General features: G+C 51.2%; 1 protein-coding gene and 1 long non-coding RNA gene across 2 annotated transcripts; one reads left to right on the top strand and one right to left on the bottom strand.

Annotated features, from left to right (window-relative positions):
- The first annotated feature begins 532 nt into the window (after window positions 1–532).
- PLPP2 (phospholipid phosphatase 2) lies at window positions 533–24,094 on the top strand. Its single transcript, XM_081178012.1, has 6 exons — window positions 533–699; window positions 16,655–16,806; window positions 18,317–18,594; window positions 20,123–20,180; window positions 21,137–21,313; window positions 23,721–24,094. Exons 1-6 carry the CDS (start codon window positions 645–647, stop codon window positions 23,847–23,849), a joined length of 849 nt encoding a protein of 282 aa, XP_081034138.1. The 5' UTR covers window positions 533–644; the 3' UTR covers window positions 23,850–24,094.
- On the bottom strand, window positions 24,003–24,733 carry LOC308577769. Its single transcript, XR_014003669.1, has 2 exons — window positions 24,447–24,733; window positions 24,003–24,334 (listed from the first exon to the last, which is right to left on the bottom strand). It is a non-coding gene; the product is annotated as an uncharacterized lncRNA (long non-coding RNA).
- Window positions 24,734–24,972: the final 239 nt, after the last annotated feature.

The raw sequence follows: 24,972 nt of genomic DNA on the forward strand, positions 1-24,972 counted from the left end.
TAACCCCCAGATGTTGCGCCCGGTGCGGCCGGCCCCCCCTACACCCCCCACGCTACGCCACTGCGCCCAAGTGATCTTCAAAGGCACTCTGGCCATGCTCAAAGGCACACTGTCCGTTTCAGCGACTCTGCCTTGCTGGACTGGAAAGTCGCTTTGTACATGCCTCAAAGCACATTGCACCCGCATTGATGATCCGTTGGCTTTCCCCTGCCGGAATCATGGCAAGGCACTCTGCACATGCCCCAAAGCGCTTTACACCCACACCGATGATGTGGCGGCTTTATGGAAAGGCACTCTGCACATGCCCCAAAGCAGGTTGCGCTTACATTGATGATTCGACGGCTGCCCCTTTCGGGAAGCATGGAGAGGCACTCTGCACATGCTCGGAGCCACGACAACCGGGAGGGAGGCAAGGGAGGAGATCGGGCTCCGGAGGGAGGGCTGAGTCCCAGCAGCCCGGCCCCTCGGCTTCACGCCCGCCCCTGGGCAGACCCGGCTCCGCCTTCTGGCTTCCTCCCGACTCCTTAACTCCCAGGGTTGCGGCCAGCGGACGCGGATCTTCCGCGGGTCTTTCTCCGGCGATGTGAGAGGCGTCGCTGCTGCCGCCGCCTGCGCCGGAGCGCATCCCCCGCGGCCGCGGAACGATGGAGCGCGCAACGAGGCTGTTCCTGGCGCTGGATGTCCTGTGCCTCGTGGTTGGTAAGGAAAACTCGCCCCCCCTCCAAAAAAAAGCACACTACTAGCCCCCCCACCAGTGGCGTAGCGTGGGTTGTCAGCACCCGGGGCAAGGCAAGTAATTTGCGCCCCCTAACCCGTGGATTTGCGCCCCCTAACCCGTGGATTTGTGCCCCCTAACCCGTGGATTTGCGCCCCCTAACCCTAACCCCCAGATGTTGCGCCCGGTGCGCCTGGCCCGCCCTGCACCCCCCACGCTACGCCACTGCCCCCCACTTCCCTATCCCCTGTTCTGTCTGCGTTTGAACCCCCTCCCCAAATTTATCCGTCCCTTTACGCGCCTGGAAATGGGGAAAGGGGGCATCTCCTTGGGACCCCCCCCCATTCAAAGCTGCCCATCTAAGACTAAGCAGCCTGGCCCAAGTCGCCTCCATCTCCCCCCCCCCCCAAAAAAAAAAATAATCACCAACGAGGAAAGAGGGGTGCGCCCCATTTTCGCCAAGCTAAACTAACCAGGACACCCGCAAAAATTGTGAATAACAGGCGTGGATTTTGCAAATTCCTCCCCCCCCCCCGCAAAAAACCCCCACACTTTATGGGGAGGTCTTCTAGGGATCGCTCCTAAGTCCGCTCTCCCCCAACTGCTTTTGCTGAACGCCCACCCCCACGAAAAAAAAAATCTGGGATATTTGCCTAACTTGAGACACTCTGGGTTTTAAATGGGGAGGGGGGCTCTGAGCAACTTCCTTTTCCCCCGGGACCCCCACCCTGTAGAAACATACGTGTGCAGTCTGTTACTCTAGTTAAGCATGTGCCTTTAAAAAAATAATTAACCCCCCTCGGTTCAGATCCCCAGCAAGGAATGATGAAATCTATTATACAGTCAACCTCTTGGCTTGGGGGGGGCACACACCCCATATTTTCCTAATTTGGTCTCCTTTTGTTGCAAGTTCTAAGTCATCTTCTCATTTGCTACCACAAAGGGGGGGAGGGAATAGCCCTGAGGTTTTATTGATACCATCTGGGGGGGGGTGGAGAAGGGGGGGTGAAGGACCACTCCCTGCCCCCCCCCCCAGTGCAAAGAAACGTTGGCTTGGTTCGCATGCCAGCTCATCTAAATTCCTCCTTTTGATTCCTCTGTGACGGATTGCCGCCCCCCCCCCAAAAAAACCCACAACGGAGGGAAGATTCGAACCCAGCGCCGCTGTAGAAATCAGCCTAGACTGAATGACTCCACAATTCTGCGATTCTGAGGTTTTGATCCGTCTCTTGTTTCAAGAAATGTCCTTCCCGCTGTCTGTCGAATGCCTAGGGTCTTAATTCCGCGATTTGTAACGACAACCCTAAAAGGCGGGCCGGGGAGCTGTTGTCTATTGCTGTTTTTTTGTGGGGGTGGGAGCAGAGGGTGATGGTGGAATGGGTGGCTGGAAGGCGATCTGGATTCAAATCGGTTTGACCCACGGCTGTTCCGTTCTTTGCTCGGAATTATAATATCCTTCCTGCCAACTGAATGGTCCTTGGGGCAGGTTATGATAAAGGTAAAGGGACCCCTGACCATCAGGTCCACTCGTGGCCGACTCTGGGGTTGTGGCGCTCATCTCGCTTTACTGGCCTAGGGAGCCGGCGTACAGCTTCCGGGTCATGTGGCCAGCATGACCTAGCCGCTTCTGGCGAACCAGAGCAGCGCACGGAAACGCCGTTTACCTTCCCGCTGGAGTGGTACCTATTTATCTACTTGTACTTTGAGGTGCTTTCGAACTGCTAGGTTGGCAGGAGCAGGGACCGAGCAACGGGAGCTCACCCCGTCATTGCGGGGATTTGAACCCCCAACCTTCTGATCGGCAAGTCCTAGGCTCTGTGGTTTAAATCACAGCGCCACCCGTGTCCCTGTAACCCAAGGTATGACTGTATAAATGCCGACAACTGGGAAACACTGGCCTGCGAGCGCTCTAGTTGGAGAACAGCCTTTACCAAAGTTGTTGTGGGCGTTGAAGACACTCGAACTCAGGACGCGAGGGAGAAACGTGCTAAGAGGAAGGCACGCTTGGCAAATCCACACCGTGATCAACTCCTGCCCGGAAACCAATGTCCCCACTGTGGAAGGACGTGTGGATCCAGAACTGGCCTCCACAGTCACTTACGGACTCATTGTTAAAACCGTGTTTATGGAAGACAATCTTACTTGGCTACAAGGGATCGCCAAAGAGGAAGAAGAATCGTTGTCGAGTTGGATGGGACCCTGATGGTCATCCAATCCAACCCCTTGCGATACAGGAATCTCGGCTAAAGCATCCCTGACAGATGGCCCTCCAATCTCTGCTGAAAAACCTCCAAGGAAGGAGAGTTTCGCAGCACCCAACATGATGCCTTTAGGAAACCCGCACTCAGGATTTGAACACAACTCTCCCTTCCCGGAATTTCCGGCGAGTGGCATTCAGAAGCATTGCTGCCTCTGACCCTGGAGGCAGACCATAGTCACCCTGACTAGTCGCCATCGATCGCCCTCTCCTACCCACTGTTTGTCCAATCCTATTTTGAAGCCAAGCCATTGTCGTCTACAGTGGCGGTGAGTTCCGTAGTTGAACTATGCGACGTCTCCCATTCCCAGCAAGGCTCATGAATTTGAACCCCAGGACTGAAGCGAATTGACTCTGATAGTTTGTCTGGAACTCCAAATTTTGCAGGTGAATCATTCTGAAGGAAATCAGTGCTCACTGGAAGGACAGATCGTGAAGCTGAGGCTCCAATACTTTGACCAACTCATGAGAAGAGAAGACTCCCTGGAAAAGACCCTGATGTTGGGAAAGATGGAGGGCACAAGGAGAAGGGGGCGACAGAGGACGAGATGGTGGGACAGTGTTCTCGAAGCTACCAGCATGAGTTTGACCAAACTGTGGGAGGCAGTGGAAGACAGGAGTGCCTGGCGTGCTCTGGTCCAGGGGGTCACAAAGAGGCGGACACAACGAAACGACTCAACAACAAATCAGAAGGGACTGTCAATGTGTGTTATTCCGGATATACAGATGAACTGGTTCTTAGGGGAGAGAGAGAGAGACTTGCCCTAAGCCATACAGTAGCAGGATTCGAATGCAGGGCTCTTTCCGCTCCATTAGAATACAGTGGTACCTCTAGATGTGAACGGGATCCGTTCTGGAGCCCTGTTCGCATCTAGAAGCAAACGTAACTAGCGACGGCACGTCTGCGCATGCGCACGTCGCTTTTTGCCGCTTCTGCGCATGCGCGCAACGGCACTTTGAGCGTCTACGCATGCGCAAGCGGCGAAACCCGGAAGTAACGCGCTCCGATACTTCCGGGTTGCCGCGGAGGGCAACTCGAATGTGCTCGTCCCGAAGCACATTCAACCCGAAGTATGACTGTAATAAAATCCTAGAATTATAAAGTTGGAAAGGTACCCTGAGAGTCTGTAGTCCAACCTCCTGCAAGGCAGGAATCTTTTGCCCAACGTGGGACTCGAACTCACGACCCATGATGAAGAGTCTCAAATTAATCTGGAACAGTTGTTGTTGTTGTTGTTATTATTATTATTATTATTATTATTATTATTATTATTAATGCACGTTATACTATAGAATACAGAGGGAGATGAGGAGCGATTTTTTTAATAATAATTTTTATTAATTTTAACATATAAATTATAATTCATACCACAAAACTTCATCACTTATGTAATCTTTTTCTTTTTTCGTTTTTTGGACTTCTGATGATCCACCGTTCTGACCACTTCTTACGCATTTCTTAAATTCATATTGCCTTTAATTATATTAACTAACCACCCTCCCCCTTATCCATTTTTGCAATAATTCCAATAATACTCTTCACAAAACTCCTTGCAAACCTACAAACGAGGAGCGATTCTAGTGGCAGGGAGTTCCCCTGCCTCGCCTCCCCCTGCTTTTCTGCAGACCTCTTTTTTCCCCTTTTCTTTTTGGTTACAACAAGGCCCCCTCCCTCTTCGCCCAAGCGTGCAGAAATTGCTCCCTTATTTTCCCCCCAAAGGCCCTGTTTTGCTATCCAAATGACAGGCCCTCAACCACTTCGGTTTGCCATGAGAAGGAAATGATGATAGGGACCGGCTGCAGCGGGGAGAGACGACCTTCGGCCCTGTGGCAAGACGACAATCAGCTCCTGAGTACTTTTGCCCTCGGGGGGGAAAATCTGTGCTTGTTTATTGCCATTTTAAAAAAATAAAATGCAAACCCGAAGGCTCCTTCTCTAAAGGTGGCGGTTATCAAATGTCAACTTAAGATGTTTGGCTGCAGAAATCACCCAAATATTGCTTATTCCCCCCCAAAAAATTGTGTGTCGTGGGGAAACTTGGCACACCGAGAAACCAAGTTATTCTATCCTTTCATCCAACCCACTGAGAGATTTGTGTTCCTTAACTTTTTGGGGGAGTCAAGCCTGTATTTTATTAAAGAGATTTGGGAGGAAAAGGAAGGCAAAGCGGATTAGCTAAGCAGGAACCATGCAGTTAAATACATATCCCTACGAAATGTAACTGCCTACCAGGGAATGCTGAGAAGAACCTGGTGACTGGATCAGGCCCAATGGTCTGTCTAGTCTTGCGGTCGACAACCAGTGGGATGCCGGCTTAGCAGGATCCGAATGTGAGAGAGCCAAAACTGTGTTTTGCAGGAACTTGCATTCAGATACATCGCGGTGCCCCGCTAGGAAAGCTGTCATGGTCAGTAGCCTTCTCTTTCTCCTCGAATATGCCCAATCCTCTATCAAAAACCATCTACATTCGCGGCTGCTTCCTGTGGCAGGCAGTTCCGTAGTTCAACTACACCCTGCATGAAAAAGTCCTGTCTTTTTATCTTGTTGAATCTCTCAGCATTCCGCTTTGCTGGATTTCTGCAAGTCGTGAGTTCCTCTCTCTCTGTGCCGTTTAATAATAATAATAATAATAATAATTTTTTATTTATACCCCGCCCTCCCCAGCCAAGGCCGGGCTCAGAGCGGCTTACAAGCAATAATAAAAACAAGATGAGTGATTACAACTTAAAAACAAAAATAAAATACAACATTAAAATAATGGAACATTAAAATATTAAAATGGAGCCTCATTGCAGGAGAAGGAAAAGAAAAAAGAAAAAGGGGGCGGAGGGAATCAAATTGGCTCCAATCCAAAGGCCAGGCGGAACAACTCTGTCTTACAGGCCCTGCGGAAAGAGATCAGATCCTGCAGGGCCCTGGTCTCATGAGACAGAGCGTTCCACCAAGTTGGGGCCAGTGTTGAAAAGGCCCTGCCTCTGGTTGAAGCCAATCTAACTTCCTTAGGGCCTGGGACCACTAGGGTGTTGTTATTTATGGACCTTGAGGCTCTCCGTGGGGCATACCAGGTGAGGCGGTCCCGTAGGTACGAGGGTCCTAGGCCGTGAAGGGCTTTAAAGGTCAAAAGCAGCACCTTAAATCTGACCCTGTACTCTACCGGGAGCCAGTGCAGCTTGAAAATCACTGGATGAATATGCTCCCATGGCAGAGACCCTGTGAGGAGCCTCGCTGCAGCATTCTGTACTGTAGCGAGTTACAGTAGTCAAGCCTGGAGATGACTGTCGCATGGATCACTGTGGCCAGGTCGGGGCGGGAAAGGTAAGGGACCAACTGCTTGATGCGGCGAAGGTGGAAAAATGTCGCCTTGGCTGTTGCTGTGACTTGCGCCTCCATGGAAAGGGAGGCGTCAAGGATTACACCCAAACTCTTAACGGAAGGCAATGGCACTAATTGGGCCCCCGCAAGAGAAGGGAGTTGGTCCCTCATCCCCATGCCATCCCGACCCAGCCATAGGACCTCTGTCTTCGAAGGATTTAGTTTCAATCGGCTCCCACGAAACCATCCAGCCACAGCTTCCAAGCATCTGGTCAGTGTGTAAGGGGCTGAGTTGGTGTGGCCATCCATCAGTAGATAGAGCTGAGTGTCATCAGCATATTGATGACAGCCCAGCCCAAAGCTCCGGATAATCTGGGCAAGAGGGCGCATAAAGATGTTAAAAAGCATTGGGGAGAGAATTGCGCCCTGCGGCACTCCACACACCAAGGAGTGGCGTGACGACATTTCCCTCCCCAGTGCCACCCTCTGTCCCCGACCAGAGATAAAAGAGCACAACCAGTTACGGGCTATGCCCTGTATCCCCACGTCTGCAAGGCGATGGTCCAGAAGATCATGATCGACCATTTAATACATTTAATACATTTATCATTTAATACACTTCTATCCTGTTGATCTTCACCTTTTCCTCTAAACTAAAAAGTCCTTGCAGGGGGAGTTGCATTTTCCCCTAGTTTAGGGAAGCTTTTAATGTTTGATGCATTACTGTATTTTAATATTTTGTTGGAAGCCACCCAGAGTGGCTGGGGAAGCCCAGCCAGATAGATGGGATATAAATTGTTGTTGTTAAGTCGTTTAGTTGTGTCCGCCTCTTCGTGACCCCCTAAACCAGAGCACGCCAGGCCCTCCTGTCTTCCACTGCCTCCCAAAGTTTGGTCAAACTCATGCTGGTAGCTTCGAGAACACTGCCCCACCATCTCGTCCTCTGTCGTCCCCTTCTCCTTGCGCCCTCCATCTTTCCCAACATCAGGGTCTTTTCCAGGGAGTCTTCTCTTCTCATGAGGTGGCCAAAGTCTTGGAGCCTCAGCTTCAGGATCTGTCCTTCCAGTGAGCACTCAGGGCTGATTTCCTTCCGAATGGAGAGGTTTAATGGGACTCTCAAGAGTCTCCTCCAGCACCAGAATTCAAAAGCATCCATTCTTCAGCGATCAGTCTTCTTTATGGTCCAGCTCTCACTTCCATACATCACTACTGGGAAAACCATAGCTTGAACTAGACGGACCTTTGTTGGCAAGGTGATGTCTCTGCATTTTAAGATGCTGTCATTGCTTTTCTCCCAAGAAGCAGGTGTATTTTAATTCCGTGACTGCTGTCACCATTTGCAGTGATCATGGAGCCCAAGAAAGTGAAATCTCTCACTGCCTCCATTTCTCCCCGTTCTATTTGCCAGGAGGTGACCAGGGTTAGATTCCTCCATATAGTTTTTGCGTGGGTGGCTGTCTAAGGAAGCATACCTCTACCGCCATCATCTAGCCCAGACACTGAGGTCCAGTTCCGAGGGCCTTCTGGCAGTTCCCTCCCTGCGAGAAGTGAGGTTACAGGGAACCAGGCAGAGGGCCTTCTCGGTGGTGGCGCCCGCCTTGTAGAACGCCCTCCCATCAGACGTGAAAGAGATAAACAACTACCTGACATTTAAAAGACATCTGACGGCAGCCCTGTTTAGGGAAGTTTTAAATATTTGATGTTAAACATTTCCCACCAGAGCGGTACCTATTTATCTACATGCACTTTGACGTGCTTTCGAACTGCTAGGTTGTTGTGACGAAGATGCAAATGGGGAATCATCCTAAAAGCCTCCGCAACCAAAATCTCTGGGAAGACGGGAAGAGGCAAATGCCACGAACAGGAACAGGAACGAGCCGATCACTTTAAGGAAGTATTTTTAATTGCCGGCTAAAAGATACTCCGGATTCTGCCGGCAAAGTGTTTGTTCGATTTTTTTTAAGTGTGAACACCCGTAAAGGTTGGAGACGCATGCTTACAATCTTTGAAGATGTCTGCCCCTTCTCCTAAGCCTCTGCAAAATATGCTGTAAATGTGAGGAAGGATAGACAGATAGATAAAAACGTTGCACATTTGATGATTTAACAAAATCTGTATGGTTCTCTAAGGCAGGGTACCCAAACCTTTTTCAAAGAGGGACAAATTTGAAGCGAACATGCGTGAGGGCCAACCAAAGACGTTGTTGAGCTTTTTTATTGATTTTTCCCCAGGACAAGTGGGACACGGGTGGCGCTGTGGGTTAAACCACAGAGCCTAGGACTTGCCGATCGGATGGTCGACGGTTCGAATCCCGTTGCTCGGTCCCTGCTCCTGCCAACCTAGCAGTTCGAAAGCACGTCAAAGTGCAAGTAGATAAATAGGTACCGCTCCAGCGGAAAGGTAAACGGCGTTTCCGTGCGCTGCTCTGGTTCGCCAGAAGCGGCTTAGTCATGCTGGCCACATGACCCGAAAGCTGTACGCCGGCTCCCTTGGCCAATAAAGCGAGATGAGCACCGCAACCCCAGAGTCGGTCACGAGTGGACCTAATGGTCACGGGTCCCTTTACCTTTACCCCAGGACATATACTGCCACAGGGGCCAGATTAAATCGACCGGCGGGACGGATTAGGCCCCCGAAACGGACTTTGGACATGCCTGCTCTACAGTGAGGGAGCAACTATCCAAGGAGGAAAGGCTACTGAATTGGGGGCATAGCTGTCAAGTGTTCCTTTTTTTTAAGGGAAATTCCCTTATTCCGAATAGGATTAAGAAAAGGGGAAAGTTGACAGCTATGATTGGGGGTGCTTTTTCGTTTAGAGAAAAGTCAAGCGAGAGGCAACGTGATAGAAGGCTGCAAAATTACCGTATTTTTCCGTCTACAGTATAGGACACACCAGACCACAAGACGCACCTAGTTTTTGGAGGAGGAAAACAAGGGAAAAAATATTTTGAATCTCAGAAGCCAGAACAGCAAGAGGGATCGCTGCGCAGTGAAAGCAGCAATCCCTCTTGTTGTTCTGGCTTCTGGGATAGCTGCGCAGCCTGCATTCGCCCCATAAGACGCACACACATTTCCCCTTACTTTTTAGGATGGAAAAAGTGAGCTTTATAGAGCAGAAAATACGGTATACGCATCAACGGAGGAAGGGTTTTCCTGCATCTCGTGAGCACCCAGAGAAGCTGAATGTCGGGCGGTTCGGGACAGATAAACTTCTTTCTGACGCGGATAGTTTGAACGGTGGAACTCCCTGCTGCAGGAGGCCCGCCAACTTCAAAAGAGGATTAGACCAATTTGTAGTGCTCTGCCTCCACCGATGTAGACGTTTCTGAATACCGGTTGCGGGAAACTGCAGGGAGGGAGAGCAGTGGCGTAGCACGGTTTGCTGTGTCCCGGGGCATGCAATGGCGCTACATAAGCCCGGGCCTGGCTGCCGAAGTGCCCTCCCTCGCACTGTGAGCCCGGCTGGCCAATTCAGCCCTCGGATTATCTCTCGCAAAGCAGCTCGTGGCTGGCAGGGCGGCGTGAGGAGCCAAATGTGCACATGGAAAATGTGCCCGGGGCCTGGCAACCTGCCCTCTATGCTATGCCCCTAGGGGAGTGTGTGCTTTTTGCACTCAGAACCTGCTTTCAGGTTTCTCGCCCGCACTGCAAGAAGAGGAGTTTGGGCCAGCTGGGCTTGATCCTGCATGCACTTCCTGAGTTAAGAGGCTGGCTCAGAGTCTCTGGAACGGATTAAAAGATCCGGATTCGAGAGAGAGAGAGAGAGAGCTCTGCCCGTCCACCGATCCTTGTTCGCTCTGCACCAGGGTGTGGTTTTCTGCCTGAGAAGGCTTGGCGTGGGCTGCCTTTGAAACTCGCTTGCGGCTTTGGCGAGAACTTTGGCTGGGCAGGTACGGAATGCAGAAAATCCACCTGGATTGAGCAACTTTCTCTTCGTCTGTTTTATCTTGAGCCTATCCCAAGCACTTTTGCTTTTTGCATGCACCGCACTCTTAAAGCCATGGGTGGGCAAACCAAGGTCTGGGGGGCCAGAGTTTCGTGGCTTACTCAGGATTTGAACCCGAGTTCTCCCAGTCTCGACCCCAACAGTGTTTCGACCAACCTTCATGAGATCGGTTCCCTTGGAGGCTGTCTTTGCTTTGATTATATTTACCTGGTTTGGTTAATATATCTTAGCAGAGGTCCACGCCCATTTTACAGGTGGGGAAAGTGAGGCCAATCTGCTGGCCTCTTTCAGATGGCTGCATCGCTGGGAGGAGGAAAGTTTCCCCGGGCTGGATTATTGCAATGCGCTCTTTGTGGGGCTGCCCTTGAAGACGACTCAGAAACTCAATTTGGGTACCAAATGCAGCGGCTGGTTCCATTCAGACCCCTTTGGGTGCTGAGATTGGCAGAGTGAGGCCCTCTTGGTAGTTCCTCCACCCTCAGATGCTCAGGGGGTGGCCGGGTGTGCGTGCACGAGGGTCTTATCGGTGGCAGCCCTTAATCTGTGGTTCTTCCTCCCCGCAGAGGTGTATCAAGGCACCTTCATTTTTGAGCTTTCGGGGAAAGATGGAGACGCACCTTTGACACTTTTTCAGACCCATTTTATTTTTTGGGCTGTTAAGTTGCTTTACCAGTGGTGTCCAAACTTTTTTCAAAGAGGGCCAGATTTGATGAAGTGGAGGGCCGTGAGGGCCGACGAAAGCTGTTGAGGTTTTTTTAGGATTTTACCCCAGAAATAAACTGCCACAGGGCCGAATTAAACCGACCGGCGGGCCAGATTAGACCCCCGAAACGGACTTTGGACGTGCCTGCTTTCAACGTGGTGCTTTGATCACCGTAACCTTCATTGGGGGCGAAGGGGCGATAATAAATAAACAAACAAGCCTTCTTGTACAGGAGTAGTGTATCTCCAAACGTCTGGTGCTGTCATCAAAGAAGACCTCCTTCATACTCAGCTGGCAAACTTGACCAGAGAATGGTGGAGAATGGCACATTGCACTGCTATCCAACTCCTCGAAAGATTCCATCAACGGCATCTCCGGAAATTTTTACACATCACTTGGGAAGACAGGCGAACTAACGCCAGTGTACTGGAAGAAGCAAAGATCACCAGTGTGGAAGCGATGATTCTTTGTTGGACCGGTTATGTTGTGCGGATGCCTGATGATCGTCTTCCAAAGCAACTCCTCTATTCCGAACTTGAAAACGGAAAGCGTAATGCTGGTGGTCAACAAAAGAGGTTTAAAGACTGTCTCAAGGCAAATTTTTAAGAAATGTAGTATAAACACCAGCAACTGGAAAACACTGGCCTGCGAGCGCTCCAGTTGGAGAACAGCCTTTACCAAAGGTGTCATGGACTTTGAAGATGCTCAAACTCAGGAAGAAAGGGGGAAACGTGCTAAGAGGAAAGCACGCTTGGCAAACCCTCACCGGGATCAACTCCCACCTGGAAACCTATGTCCCCAGCGTGGAAGGACGTGTGGATCCAGAATTAGCCTCCACAGCCACTTACGGACTCACTGTTAAAACCGTGTTTATGGAAGACAATCTTACTCGGCTACGAGGGATCGCCAAAGAAGAAGAGAGCTATCCAGACACACCCGGAAAAAGCCAGCTTTTTATGCCGTTTCCTCCAAATTAAGAAGCTTTCACTCGCAAAATCAAGCTCTCTCTACTTTTTAAGGAAGCAGAAATGACCTCCCTGCAATTTTAAATTACCACCCGTCCTGTATTTTAAACCTTCAGTCTCCTCCCCCCCGTTTCCCATTTCCTCCTTCTCCCCCTCCACCCCCGTTTAACCCATTTACGTCCTATTTTTATATTATACCTCCCCCATCGCACCGTAAAGTCTTTCCCGTGCCGACATGGTTTTATTTTAGGTGTGTTTGTTTTTAGCTCTCTCGAGACAATCGGATGACCCTCCTTGCTCCGGCGAGAGCAAAGAGGACTTCTCCCAAAATAGTTACCTACTGCCCCATAATCTTTTTTTTTAGATATATAAAGCGCCTCTTAAGAAAAGCACCAAAAGGTTTAATTTGGAGTTTTGGCAGCTCTTCTTAGCCGTAAATATGGTTTAACCACAGGTGGGCATCGCTGGCGTCAGGGCCCAAGTGGCGATTTGGACTTATTCTTTCCCATTGCATTTTTCCTCTGGGAATAGAACAGTCTAAACGTGCCTCTAAAGTTAGGATTTCCCGTTGCACCTGCTTCCTCCAGCCATATATAGATATATGCTTCCTTAGGCAGCCACTCACGCAAAAACTATATAGGGGAATCTAACCCCAGTCACCTCTTGGCAAATAGAAGGGGAAGAAATGGAGGCAGTGAGAGATTTTACTTTCTTGGGCTCCATGATCACGGCAGATGGTGACAGCAGCCACGAAATTAAAAGACGCCTGCTTCTTGGGAGAAAAGCAATGACAAACCTAGACAGCATCTTATAAACGCAGAGACATCACCTTGCCCACAAAGGTCCGTATAGTTCAAGCTATGGTTTCCCCAGTAGTGATGTATGGAAGTGAGAGCTGGACCATAAGGAAGGCTGATGGCCGAAGAATGGATGCTTTTGAATTCTGGTGCTGGAGGAGACTCTTGAGAGTCCCATGGACTGCAAGAAGATCAAACCTCTCCATTCTGAAGGAAATCAGCCCTGAGTGCTCACTGGAAGGCCAGATCCTGAAGCTGAGGCTCCAGTACTTTGGCCACCTCATGAGAAGAGAAGACTCCCTGGAAAAGACCCTGATGCTGGGAAAGATGGAGGGCACAAGGAGAAGGGGACGACAGAGGACGAGATGGTGGGACACTGTTCTCGAAGCTACCAGCATGAGTCTGACCAAACTGCGGGAGGCAGTGGAAGACAGGAGGGCCTGGCGTGCTCTGGTCCAGGGGGTCACGAAGAGGCGGACACGACTAAACGACTCAACAACAACAACAAAACCCCAGTCAGGTGATCTCTAAACCAGTGTTTCCCAACCGGTGTTCCGCGGCACACTAGTGTGCCGCGAGACGTTGCCTGGTGTGCCGCGGGGAAAATAAAAAAATTCGAAAGATAGCTTCATATCCGGAGAGGCGGCCTTCAGGCGAGTTTTAATTTTAATTTTCCTTCTCCCACTTAATGCCCCACGCTCGCCCGAGCAGCTTGCAGTCCTCGGTAACCACGGCGACCCGAGGGAGGGGAGGGAACAGGGAAGTCGAGGGCGGCGGCGAGCCGCGATGACGTCAGTGGGCCGCGCCGCCTCGCCCTGGCACGGTGTGAGAGCCCCGGCTAGTGGCGCGAGCTTCGGAATAAGTGGGATCCGCATGCGCGAGACCGAGGTCGCGGGTAAGGAGCTCAGCCCTGGGCAGGAGGAAGCGGGGCCGCACGTGCGGGCCACATCCCCACAGAGAGCGAGCCTCCCCTGGCCCACCACTCCGGGCAGGTCCACTCGCATGAGGGGGCGGCGATGGCGACGGCCGGCAGCTTGCCTGCAATGCCATCCCTCGAGCAGGCGAGGAGCCCGGAGGCTACCAGATGCGAGTCCTCTTTCCCACCCTGCTCGGGAGTCCAGAGCACTTGGTCGCATTCAGGATCTAGAGTGGGGAAGCGGGGCTTGTGTCTGGGCTGGACACATTGGGCTGCCTGTGCCGCTCGACCTGCGGGGAGAAATCAGGGTGGGAGTCACGACCGTGAGGCAGGGCTGCCAAGTGTGGCAGAAGAGGACACGGCCGTCGCACCTGTCCTTAGGTAGGAGCTTCTTCCGTGTCGACCTGCTGCCCTAAAGTCTTGGCTTTTTTCTTGGCTTTTTGGCGGTTGGCACGGAAGGAAGGCAAGGGGGAGGGTCCCTCCCGGCGTGACGCTGCGCGCTGACGTCACGGGGCTGTAATGGTGGTGTGCCTCGAGATTTTTTTCATGAAACAAGTGTGCCTTTGCCCAAAAAAGGTTGGGAAACACTGCTCTAAACAAAAGTGAGTAAAAGCTTACATTTAGAGATCACCTGACTGGGGTTAAAGGTAAAGGTAAAGGTCCAGTCGTGACCGACTCTGGGGTTGCGGCGCTCGTCTCGCTTTATTGGCCAAGGGAGCCGGCATACAGTTTCCGGGTCATGTGGCCAGCATGACTAAGCCGCTTCTGGCAAACCAGAGCAGTGCACGGAAACGCCGTTTCCCTTCCCGCCGGAGTGGTACCTAGTTATCTACTTGCACTTTGACGTGCTTTCGAATTGCTAGGTTGGCAGGAGCAGGGACCAAGCAACAGGAGCTCACCCCGTCATTGCAGGGATTCGAACCACCGACCTTCTGATCAGCAAGTCCTAGGCTCTGTGGTTTAACCCACAGCGCCACCTGCATCCCACGACTGGGGTTAGATTCCCCCATATAGTTTTTGAGTGAGCGAGGAAGGATATAAATATCATTTGTGGCCAGTTCTCCAGCGGTTTTGGGGTCAGGCAACATAGAATCGTAGAACCGGAAAAGGACTTCTAGGGTCATCAAGTCCAACCCCCTAGAATGCTGGACTCGAACCCACAACCTTGACATTGAGAGCCTCATGAGCTACTGCATTTATGGCCCACCTGTTTCTCCAAGGAGCTCTAGGGGGCATCTAAGTGGTTCTCCCGCTCCTCCCTGCACCCCCACGACAACCCTGCGAGGCTGGGGTGCTCTGTGCATGCTCAGAGACCATGCGCAGCTCCCTTCTCATCAAGGGGACGTGTGGGGCTGACGTGAGATTCGGAGTCTAGCCCTGATCCGGCGAGGCAGTCCTGAATTTTTGGGATTTGTTGGTTTGGGCTTTCTTCCTCTGCAGGTGGAAAGTGGAAACAGAGAGCAGTTGGCGATCAAAGGCTGCTGCCTCCTCCTTCCACCCCCTTTCCCCTCCTGCTTAGAACCGGTTAGGCAAGTAAGTGTGTCTACGGAAGAGTTGGGCGAGCCCTAATAAAAGGGGGCGGGCGACAGGCTTGTTGACATTGGGAGTGTTCTGCCCCTCCGGGTTCTGTGGCCGAGTGCAAAACTGTCACACTTTTAATCCGGGAGCTCTGGCCTCAGGGGGGCCCTCTAGCGGCCTGGGCAAGGCCCTGTCTCGCTCCCCATCATCCAGGATTAAAACACTTAGCGGTTTTTCTTTTCTTTCTGCCACTCTCTCTCTCTCTCTCCTCTCTTTCTCTCTCTCTCTCTCTTTCTTTTTCTTTCTTTCTCTCTCCTCTCTTTCTCTCTCTCTCTTTCTCTCTTTTTCTTTCTTTCTTTCTCTCTCTCTCTTTCTTTCTCTTTCTCTCTTTTTCTTTCTCTCTATCTCTCTCTCTCTTTCTTTCTTTCTTTCTCTTTCTTTCCTTCTCTGTCTCTCTCTCTTTCTTTCTCTTTCTTTCTCATTCTTTCTCTCTCTCTTGCCCTTTCTTTCTTTCTTTCTTTCTTTCTTTCTTTCTTTCTCTCTCTCTTTCTTTCTCTCTCTCTCTTTTTCTTTCTCTCTCTCTCTCTCTCTCTCTCTCTCTCTCTCTCTCTCTTTCTTTCTATCTCTTTTTTCTTTTTTCCTTTCTCTTCTCTCTCTCTCTCTCTGATGTGATGACAACCCGCCTCCTGAAAATCTCACTACAGTGGTACCTCGGGTTACATACGCTTCAGGTTACAGACTCCGCTAACCCAGAAATAGTACCTCGGGTTAAGCACTTTGCTTCAGGATGAGAACAGAAATTGTGTGGCGGCAGCAGGAGGCCCCATTAGCTAAAGTGGTGCTTCAGGTTAAGAACAGTTTCAGGTTAAGAATGGACCTCCAGAACGAATTAAGTACTTAAACCAAGGTACCACTGTACCATGGTACCTCCGGATGTGAACGGGATCCATTCCGGAGCCCCGTTTGCATCCTGAACATAACGTGAGATGCGACATTTTGACCGTCTGCGCATGCGCGAGCGGCGAAACCCGGAAGTAACGCGCTCCGTTACTTCTGGGTCACCGCGGAGCGCAAGCCGAATGCGCTCAACCTGAAGCGTATTTATCCCAAGGTGTGACTATAAACCCCAGAGCCTAGGACTTGCCAATCAGAAGGTCGGCGGTTCGAATCCCCGCAATGACGGGGTGAGCTCCCGTTGCTCGGTCCCTGCTCCTGCCCACCTAGCAGTTCGAAAACATGTCAAAGTGCAAGTAGATAAATAGGTACCGCTCCAGCGGGAAGGTAAACGGCGTTTCCGTGCGCTGCTCTGGTTCGCCAGAAGCGGCTTAGTCCTGCTGGCCACATGACCCGGAAGCTGTACGCCGGCTCTCTCAGCCAGTAAAGCGAGATGAGTGCCGCAACCCCAGAGTCGGCCACGACTGGACCTATTGGTCAGGGGTCCCTTATGACTGTAATAAACTTGCATGGTGTGATTTCCTGTTGGCTCGCTCCTCCTCACGATCTTTTTCTTCTGCCCACTTCCAGCCTCCCTGCCGTTCATCATCCTGACGCTGGTGAACTCCCCCTACAAGAGGGGCTTCTATTGCGAAGACACCTCCATCCGCTACCCCTACAAGGCAGACACCATCACCCACGGAGCGATGGCCGGCGTGACGATTCCGTGCACCGTTCTCATCGTAAGGAAAGCGGTGGTTACGATAGCGGGGGGGGGGGCGTCTCTCACACTCAGATCCTTACAACAGCCTTCGAGGCTGAGGACCCCAAAGCTCCTTCTGCGAGCTTCGTCTTTAAAAGAAAATTAAAATATATTGATCCCCCGCCCATCTGGCTGGGCTTCCCCAGCCACTCTGGGCGGCTTCCAACAGAATACAGTGGTGCCCCGCAAGACGAATGCCTCGCAAGACGAAAAACTCGCTAGACGAAAGGGTTTTTCGGTTTTGCGTTGCTTCGCTAGACGAATTTCCCTATGGGCTTGCTTTGCAAGACGAAAACGTCTTGCGCTTCTTTTTTAAAGCTGCTTAAAGAGGCGCAGATGCGACGGACCGTGTTTCGCAAGACGAAAAACATCGCAAGACGAAAAGACTCGCGGAACGAATTATTTTCGTCTTGCGAGGCACCACTGTATTAAAATACAATAACCTATTAGACATTAAAAGCTTCCCTAAACAGGGCTGCCTTCAGATGTCTTCTAAAAGTCTGGTAGTTGTTTTTCTCTTTGACATCTGATGGGAGGGCGTTCCACAGGGCGGGTGCCACCACCGAGAAGGCCCTCTGCCTGGTTCCCTGTAACCTCACTTCTCGCAGGGAGGGAACCGCCAGAAGGCCCTCGGCGCTGGACCTCAGTGTCCGGGCAGAACAATGGAGGTGGAGACGCTCCTTCAGGTATACTGGGCCGAGGCCATTTAGGGCTTTCAAGGTCAGCACCAACACTTTGAATCGTGCTCGGAAACGTACTGGGAGCCAATGCAGATCTCTCAGGACCGGTGTTATGTGGTCCCGGCAGCCACTCCCAGTCACTAGTCTAGCTGCTGCATTCTGGATTAATTGCAGTTTCCAGGTCACCTTCAAAGGCAGCCCCACATAGAGCGCATTGCAGTAGTCCAAGCGGGAGATAACCAGAGCATGCACCACTCTGGTGAGACAGTCTGGTTTTCAAATCAAAGTTTTACAGTCACATACATGGGACACAGGTGGCGCTGTGGGTTAAACCACAGAGCCTAGGACTTGCCGATCAGAAGGTCGGCGGTTCGAATCCCCTTGACGGGGTGAGCTCCCGTTGCTCAGTCCCTGCTCCTGCCAACCTAGCAGTTCGAAAGCACGTCACAGTGCAAGGAGATAAATAAGTACCACTCCTGCGAGAAGGTAAACGGTGTTTCCGTGCCCTGCTCTGGTTCGCCAGAAGCGGCTTAGTCATGCTGGCCACATGACCCGGAAGCTGTACGCCGGAAGCTGTACCCTGGGTCCATTAATCCCATTGAAATGAAGGCACATGACTAATTTAGATCCATTAATCAACCTCTCTCTCTCAATAGCTCAGTTGGTAGAGCATGAGGCTTAATCTCGGGGCTGCGAGTTCGAGTCCCGCTTGGGGTAAAAAGATAACTGCATTGCAGGGGGTTGAACTAGATTTCCCTCAGTGTCCCAACTCTACACTTTTATGATTCCTATATATATATCCGTTTGTAGATTTCTGCCGGTGAGGCATACCTCGTCTACACTGAGCGCCTGTACTCTCGCTCCAAGTTCAACAATTACCTGGCCGCCCTATACAAGGTGGTGGGGACCTTCTTGTTTGGCGGCGCCATCAGCCAATCGCTGACAGACCTGGCGAAGTACATGATTGGGCGACTGCGGCCCAACTTCCTGGCGGTCTGCAATCCCGATTGGTCGAAAGTCAACTGTTCGGTTTATGTCCAGCTGGAAGACATCTGCCAGGGCAATGTCAAAGACATCACTGAATCCAGGTAAGGCTGGAAGGGGTACGCTGGGCAGACGGACTCGATATCTTGGCAGCTGCTCCAGAGCGGGCAATGCCAGGCTGAGTGGAGCGGTCAAGTTAACAGTTTCTTTTTTTAAAAAAATGCTTTTTATTGAGATTTCAGAACACCAACACCAACCAACCTAGACCGCATCTTAAAAAGCAGAGACATCACCTTGCCAACAAAGGTCCGTATAGTCAAAGCTCTGGTTTTCCCAGTAGTGATGTATGGAAGTGAGAGCTGGACCATAAAGAAGGCTGATTGCCGAAGAATGGATGCTTTTGAATTCTGGTGCTGGAGGAGACTCTTGAGAGTCCCATGGACTGCAAGAAGATCAAACCTCTCCATTCTGAAGGAAATCAGCCCTGAGTGGAAGGACAGATCCTGAAGCTGTGTCCGCCTCTTGGTGACCCCATGGACCAGAGCACGCCAGGCACTCCTGTCTTCCACTGCCTCCCACAGTTTGGTCAAACTCATGCTGGTAGCTTTGAGAACACTGTCCCACCATCTCGTCCTCTGTCGTCCCCTTCTCCTTGCACCCTCCATCTTTCCCAACATCAGGGTCTTTTCCAGGGAGTCTTCTCTTCTCATGAGGTGGCCAAAGTCTTGGAGCCTCAGCTTCAGGATCTGTCCTTCCATTGAGCACTCAGGGCTGATTTCCTTCAGAATGGAGAGGTTTGATCTTCTTGCAGTCCATGGGACTCTCAAGAGTCTCCTCCAGCACCAGAATCCAAAAGCATCCATTCTTCGGCGATCAGCCTTCTTTATGGTCCAGCTCTCACTTCCATACATCACTACTGGGAAAACCATAGCTTTTATTATACGGACCTTTGTTGGCAAGGTGATGTCTCTACTTTTTAAGATGCTGTCCAGGTTTGTCACTGCTTTTCTCCCAAGAAGCAGGCGTCTTTTAATTTCGTGGCTGCTGTCACCATCTGCACTGATCATGGAGCCCAAGAAAGTAAAATCTCTCACTGCCTCCATTTTTTCCCCTTCTATTTGCCAGGAGGTGATGGGCCCAGTGGCCATGATCTTCGCAATAGAAGTTAACAGTTTCTATTTATTTTGGATGCTTCCATCTCACACTTCCTAAAGAGCATTTGAACAACATAGTGTAGCCTGAGCCGCTTAATCTTAGGGTTGCGGGTTCGAAAGAACCCAGCGTTGCAGCGGGTCAGACTAAATGACCCTCGGGATCCCTTCCACCAGGCAGCACCAGACCCCTTCACTCCAACGACTTCGCTACATTAGTAAAAAAATCTGCGTTTTTAATGTGTTACAAACGTGCACCCCCAGATGGCGCAATAGAGCAGAAAACTTTTCTGTGCGATTTTACATAGTGATTTTCCCCCGACGTTTGTTATGATGATTTGATTTCTGACTTATTTATAGTGGGGATTTTCCTGTGTGTAGATCCATCCCAAGAACAGTTGCCTGCCAAGGACTTTTTGAACCCGAAGATGTGTTTATTTTTTAATTATTATTTGTAATCTCTCTCTTTTTTTCCTCCTAGGTTATCTTTCTATTCCGGACACTCCTCATTTGGAATGTACTGCATGATGTTCCTAGCAGTAAGTGTGCCGTTTGTTTCCCGACTTTTGGAAACTTTGCTCGGTGGCAGAAGGCTTGCTTTGAACCCAGAAGGTTCTGGGTTCGATCCTTACCATCTCCATATGAAACAGGGGAGTTTGGGTTGAGACATCATCCTCATAATTTATTATTTATACCCCGCCCATCTGGCTAGGTTTCCCCAGCCACCCTGGGCAGCTCCCAACAGAATAATAATAATAATAAAGAGATAGAATATCAACCATTAAAAACTTCCCTCAACAGGGCTGCCTTCAGATGTCTTCTAAAAGTCAGATAGCTGTTTATTTCCTTGACATCTAATGGGAGGGCGTTCCACAGTGCGGGCGCCACCACCGAGAAGGCCCTCTGCCTGGTTCCCTGTAGCTTTTTTTCTCGCAACGAGTGAACCACCAGAAGGCCTTGAAGCTGGACCTCTGTGTCCGGGCATAATGATATAATAACAATTTATTATTTATACCCCGCCCATCTGGCTGGGTTTCCCCAGCCACTCAGGGCGGCTTCCAACAAAACACTAAAATACAGTAACCTATTAAACATTAAAAGTTTCCCTAAACAGGGCGGCCTTCAGATGTCTTCTAAAAGTTTGGCAGTTTTTTCCCCCTTTGACATCTGGTGGGAGGGCGTTCCACAGGGCGGGTGCCACCACCGAGAAGGCCCTCTGCCTGGTTCCCTGTAGCTTTGCTTCTCGCAATGAGGGAACCGCCAGAAGGCCCTTGGCGCTGGACCTCAGCGTCCGGGCAGAACGATGGGGGTGGAGACGCTCCTTCAGGTATACTGGGCTGTTTAGGGCTTTAAAGGTCAACACCAACACTTTGAATTGTGCTCGGAAACGTACTGGGAGCCAATGGAGGTCTTTCAAGAAGAGAGGCAGGCGAGCCTTTCTGCAGGTCAGAAATCTGCTCCGCAGCCACTCCCTCCTCTCTCTCTTTCTTTCCAGCTCTATGTCCAAGCACGCCTCGTTGGTCGATGGGCACGTCTGGTTCGCCCTACCATCCAGTTCTTCCTCATCTCCTTTGCCATCTTCGTGGGTTACACCCGGGTCTCGGACTATAAACATCACTGGAGTGACGTATTGTTGGGGCTCCTTCAAGGAATGCTGATCGCTATCCTCATTGTAAGTCTCTGTCGGGGGGCGGGGCTGAGGTGGGAAGGGGGCATAGTCCATCTGGGGCCCCCCCCCAGGGCCCTGCCAGGCTGGGGGTGCATAGAACCGAGTTCGAATCCCGGCTGGGTGCCGTCCTGCCTTTGCCCACTCTCTCCCTAACACACAGCTCCTAAATTAGTCCCCTTGCGGTTCTGTTCCTGCTTCCGATTGGCTGGAATGCCTGCGAACATTCCGTGATGTCACTGTTCGTGGTCTTCATTTCATAAAATATATACAGTGGTACCTCGGGTTAAGTCCTTAATTCGTTCCGGAGGTCCGTACTTAACCTGAAACTGTTCTTAACCTGAAGCACCGCTTTAGCTAATGGGGCCTCCTGCTGCTGCCGCGCCACCGGAGCACGATTTCTGTTCTCATCCTGAAGCAAAGTTCTTAACCTGAAGCCCTATTTCTGGGTTAGCGGAGTCTGTAACCTGAAGCGTATGTAACCTGAAGCGTATGTAACCTGAGGTACCACTGTATATTGTTTGATTGTAAAAACAAAACAAAACAAAACAGAACAAAACACACACACTCAGAAAACCTCAAAGTTGTTTAAAGGTAAAATGAGGAAACATGCAAAAATACTGAAATGGATTAAAATGGCCTCTGCTTTCTAAACATCGTCAGAGTCAGGGACAGTTTATATTAGCAGGTGCCGGAACAAGTCCAGCAAAGGCAACCAGCTGCTTGATGTCTATAGGCAGGGAGTTGCAAAGTCAAGTTCTTACAAACACGGAACAGGGGGTATGGCGGCACGTTTAGAGGTAAAGGGACCCCTGACCATTAGGTCCAGTCGTGGCCGACTCTGGGGTTGCAGAGCTCATCTCGCTTTACTGGTCGCGGGAGCCGGCGTACAGCTTCCAATGTGGCCAGTATGACTAAACCGCTTCAAGCGAACCAGAGCAGCGCACGGAACCTGCCGGAGTGGTACCTATTTATCTACTTGCACTTCAACGTGCTTTCAAACTGCTAGGTTGGCAGGAGCAGGGACCGAGAAACGGGAGCTCACTCCGTCGTCGCGGGGATTCGAACCGCCGACCTTCTGATCGGCAAGTCCTAGGCTCTGTGGTTTAACCCACAGCGCCACCTGCGTCCCATTTAAGCAGGGCCAATTACACCAGACAGAGCGATTTAAGTGGGTTCCCGCGGGGCAAGGCGATCTCGCAGGTAAACGGGTCCCAAGTTGTGTGTGTGTGTGTGTGTGTGTTTTATATAGTAACACCTTGAGCTCAGCCCGGTTGCAGATCAGCAACCATTGCAGACCCCTGAGCACCGGGGTCCTATGCTGACAACCAGTATTGTAATCTCCGAGGGAATATTCCCTGCGTCTGAATGCGCCCTCTGCCCGGGGCTGGGACGGATTCCCCCAGGGGTTTCACTGCCTCCTTCCAGTCCCTTTTCACTTTTGACCCCCTCAATATTTGCTGCCCGAGGCAGCCGCCTAGCTCTGCCAGCTGGGAGGGCCGGTGCTGGGATTTATCCTGCAAATGCAGCGCTTAATTGAGGTTGAATCCTGACAAAACAGAAGGACTGTTTTGGGGGACAGGGGGCGGGCTGGTGTGGAGGACTCCCTGGTCCTGAATGGGGTGACTGTGCCCCTGAAGGACCAGGTGTGCAGCCTGGGAGTCATTCTGGACTCACAGCGGCCATGGAGGCACAGGTCAATTCTGTATCCAGGGCAGCTGTTTATCAGCTCCATCTGGTACGCAGGATGAGACCCTACCTACCCGCAGACTGTCTGGCCATAGTGGTGCACGCTCTAGTTATCTCCCGCTTGAACTACTGCAATGCATTCTACGTGGGGCTACCTTTGAAAGTGACCCGGAAACTACAACTAATCCAGAACGTGGCAGCTAGACTGGTGACTGGGAGCGGCCGCCGAGACCACATAACACCAGTCTTGAAAGACCTACATTGGCTCCCAGGACATTTCCGAGCACAATTCAAAGTGTCGGTGCTGACCTTGAAAGCCCTAAACGGCCCAGTATCCCTGAAGGAGCGTCTCCACCCCCATCATTCTGCCCGGACGCTGAGGTCCATCGCCGAGGGCCTTCTGGCGGTTCCCTCATTGCGAGAAGCAAAGCTACAGGGAACCAGGCAGAGGGCCTTCTCGGTGGTGGCGCCCACCCTGTGGAACGCCTTCCCATCAGATGTCAAAGAGATAAACAACTACCTGACATTCAGAAGACATCTTAAGGCAGCCCTGTTCAGGGAAGTTTTTAATGTGTGACATTTTAGTGTATTTTTGGTCTCTGTGGAGGCCAACCAGAGTGGCTGGGGAAACCCAGCCAGATGGGCGGGGTACAAATAAATTATTATTATTATTATTATTATTATTATTATTATTATTATTATTATTAATTTCCTGCCTCTCTAGGTCCGCTACGTCTCTGACTTCTTCAAGCACCGTCCCCCGTCCCTATGTGCTGAAGACCCCACTCACAAGCCCAACGTCCCCCTCAGCGAGCCGGATCGGAACCATTACACCTACGAGGACGCGGCCTGAACTTTTGCCTGAAGTCGTGTCTCTTTTTCCGGGGGGCAGAAAGACTCGCTTCCCCCGCTTGTCCGAAATTGCCTTCCTCCTTTCCGAAAAGCCTTTTGCTTTTGAACTTGCGCGGCGATGGAGATCATTGGCTGGACATTTCCCCCTCGGTCCATTTTTATTTTTTATCGTTTGCTCGGAGGCAGCGATGCCCGTTATAACTGCACGATGTATTTTGCACCTCTAAGATTGCTGCGTGCCCCCCCCCCCAAAAAAAAAGAATCTGGGAGAGGCAGGAAACGGACTCTTTAACTTCTTGCAGAAGTTGCCTTTTTGAGTTCTGTTATCGCAGGAATCCTGGGATCGTTGTTGCATTGAGGTTGCCACCGTCCACCCTACAAATTGTCCACGCTCTTCTGCCGTTAACAGGAGACTGGCCTATAGATCTTTAGCTGGGGGTGGGGTGGGGGTGGTTTCCCATGCTATGCAAAAGTTTGACAGCAGACCTGAGCAGTCGTTTAAAAAGCACAGGCGCCAGAATTCTCTCCCCCCTGGTAAGTTGGCAACCCAAACATCCCGGGGGGTTGATTGGTTCTCCATGCTATGCAAAAGGCAGACCTGAGCAGCCGTTTCAAAAGCGCAGGCGCCAGAAGGGTGCTTAAATTCTCTCCCTCCTGGTAAGTTGGCAACCCAAACACACCGGCAGAAAAGAGCGATAGGGTCCACGCTGGCAAAAAACCCCACACCATTCCCTTAAGGCTCTCCTCTGCACTACCTGCACACATGGAGTTTTTGGCACAGAGTTTCTGAGTAACCGGATCGGGGCCCATTATCTGGGGGGGCAAAAGGTTGGTGGGCTGGCATGCAAGCAGGTTGAGAGGCAGCCATGGGGTCTTCAGCAAACAAGTTGGACCTCTTCGGCCCGTGACGGCTTGGCCAAACGGCAAATTCCAAGCCCTGGTTTTGTGCTGATGAAATAAGAGGAGAATTCAATAAAGCAGAGAAAAATCTTGCAGAAATCCTGAGCTGTTGTTGTTTAGTTGTGTCTGCTTGGGTGGGCAGGAGCAGGGATCTAGCAATGGGAGCTCACCCCGTCGTCGCGGGGATTCGAACCGCCGACCTTCTGATCAGCAAGTCCTAGGCT

Source organism: Podarcis bocagei (genome assembly GCF_964188305.1).
Source record: "Podarcis bocagei genome assembly, chromosome: 18".
Lineage (NCBI taxonomy): Eukaryota > Metazoa > Chordata > Lepidosauria > Squamata > Lacertidae > Podarcis > Podarcis bocagei.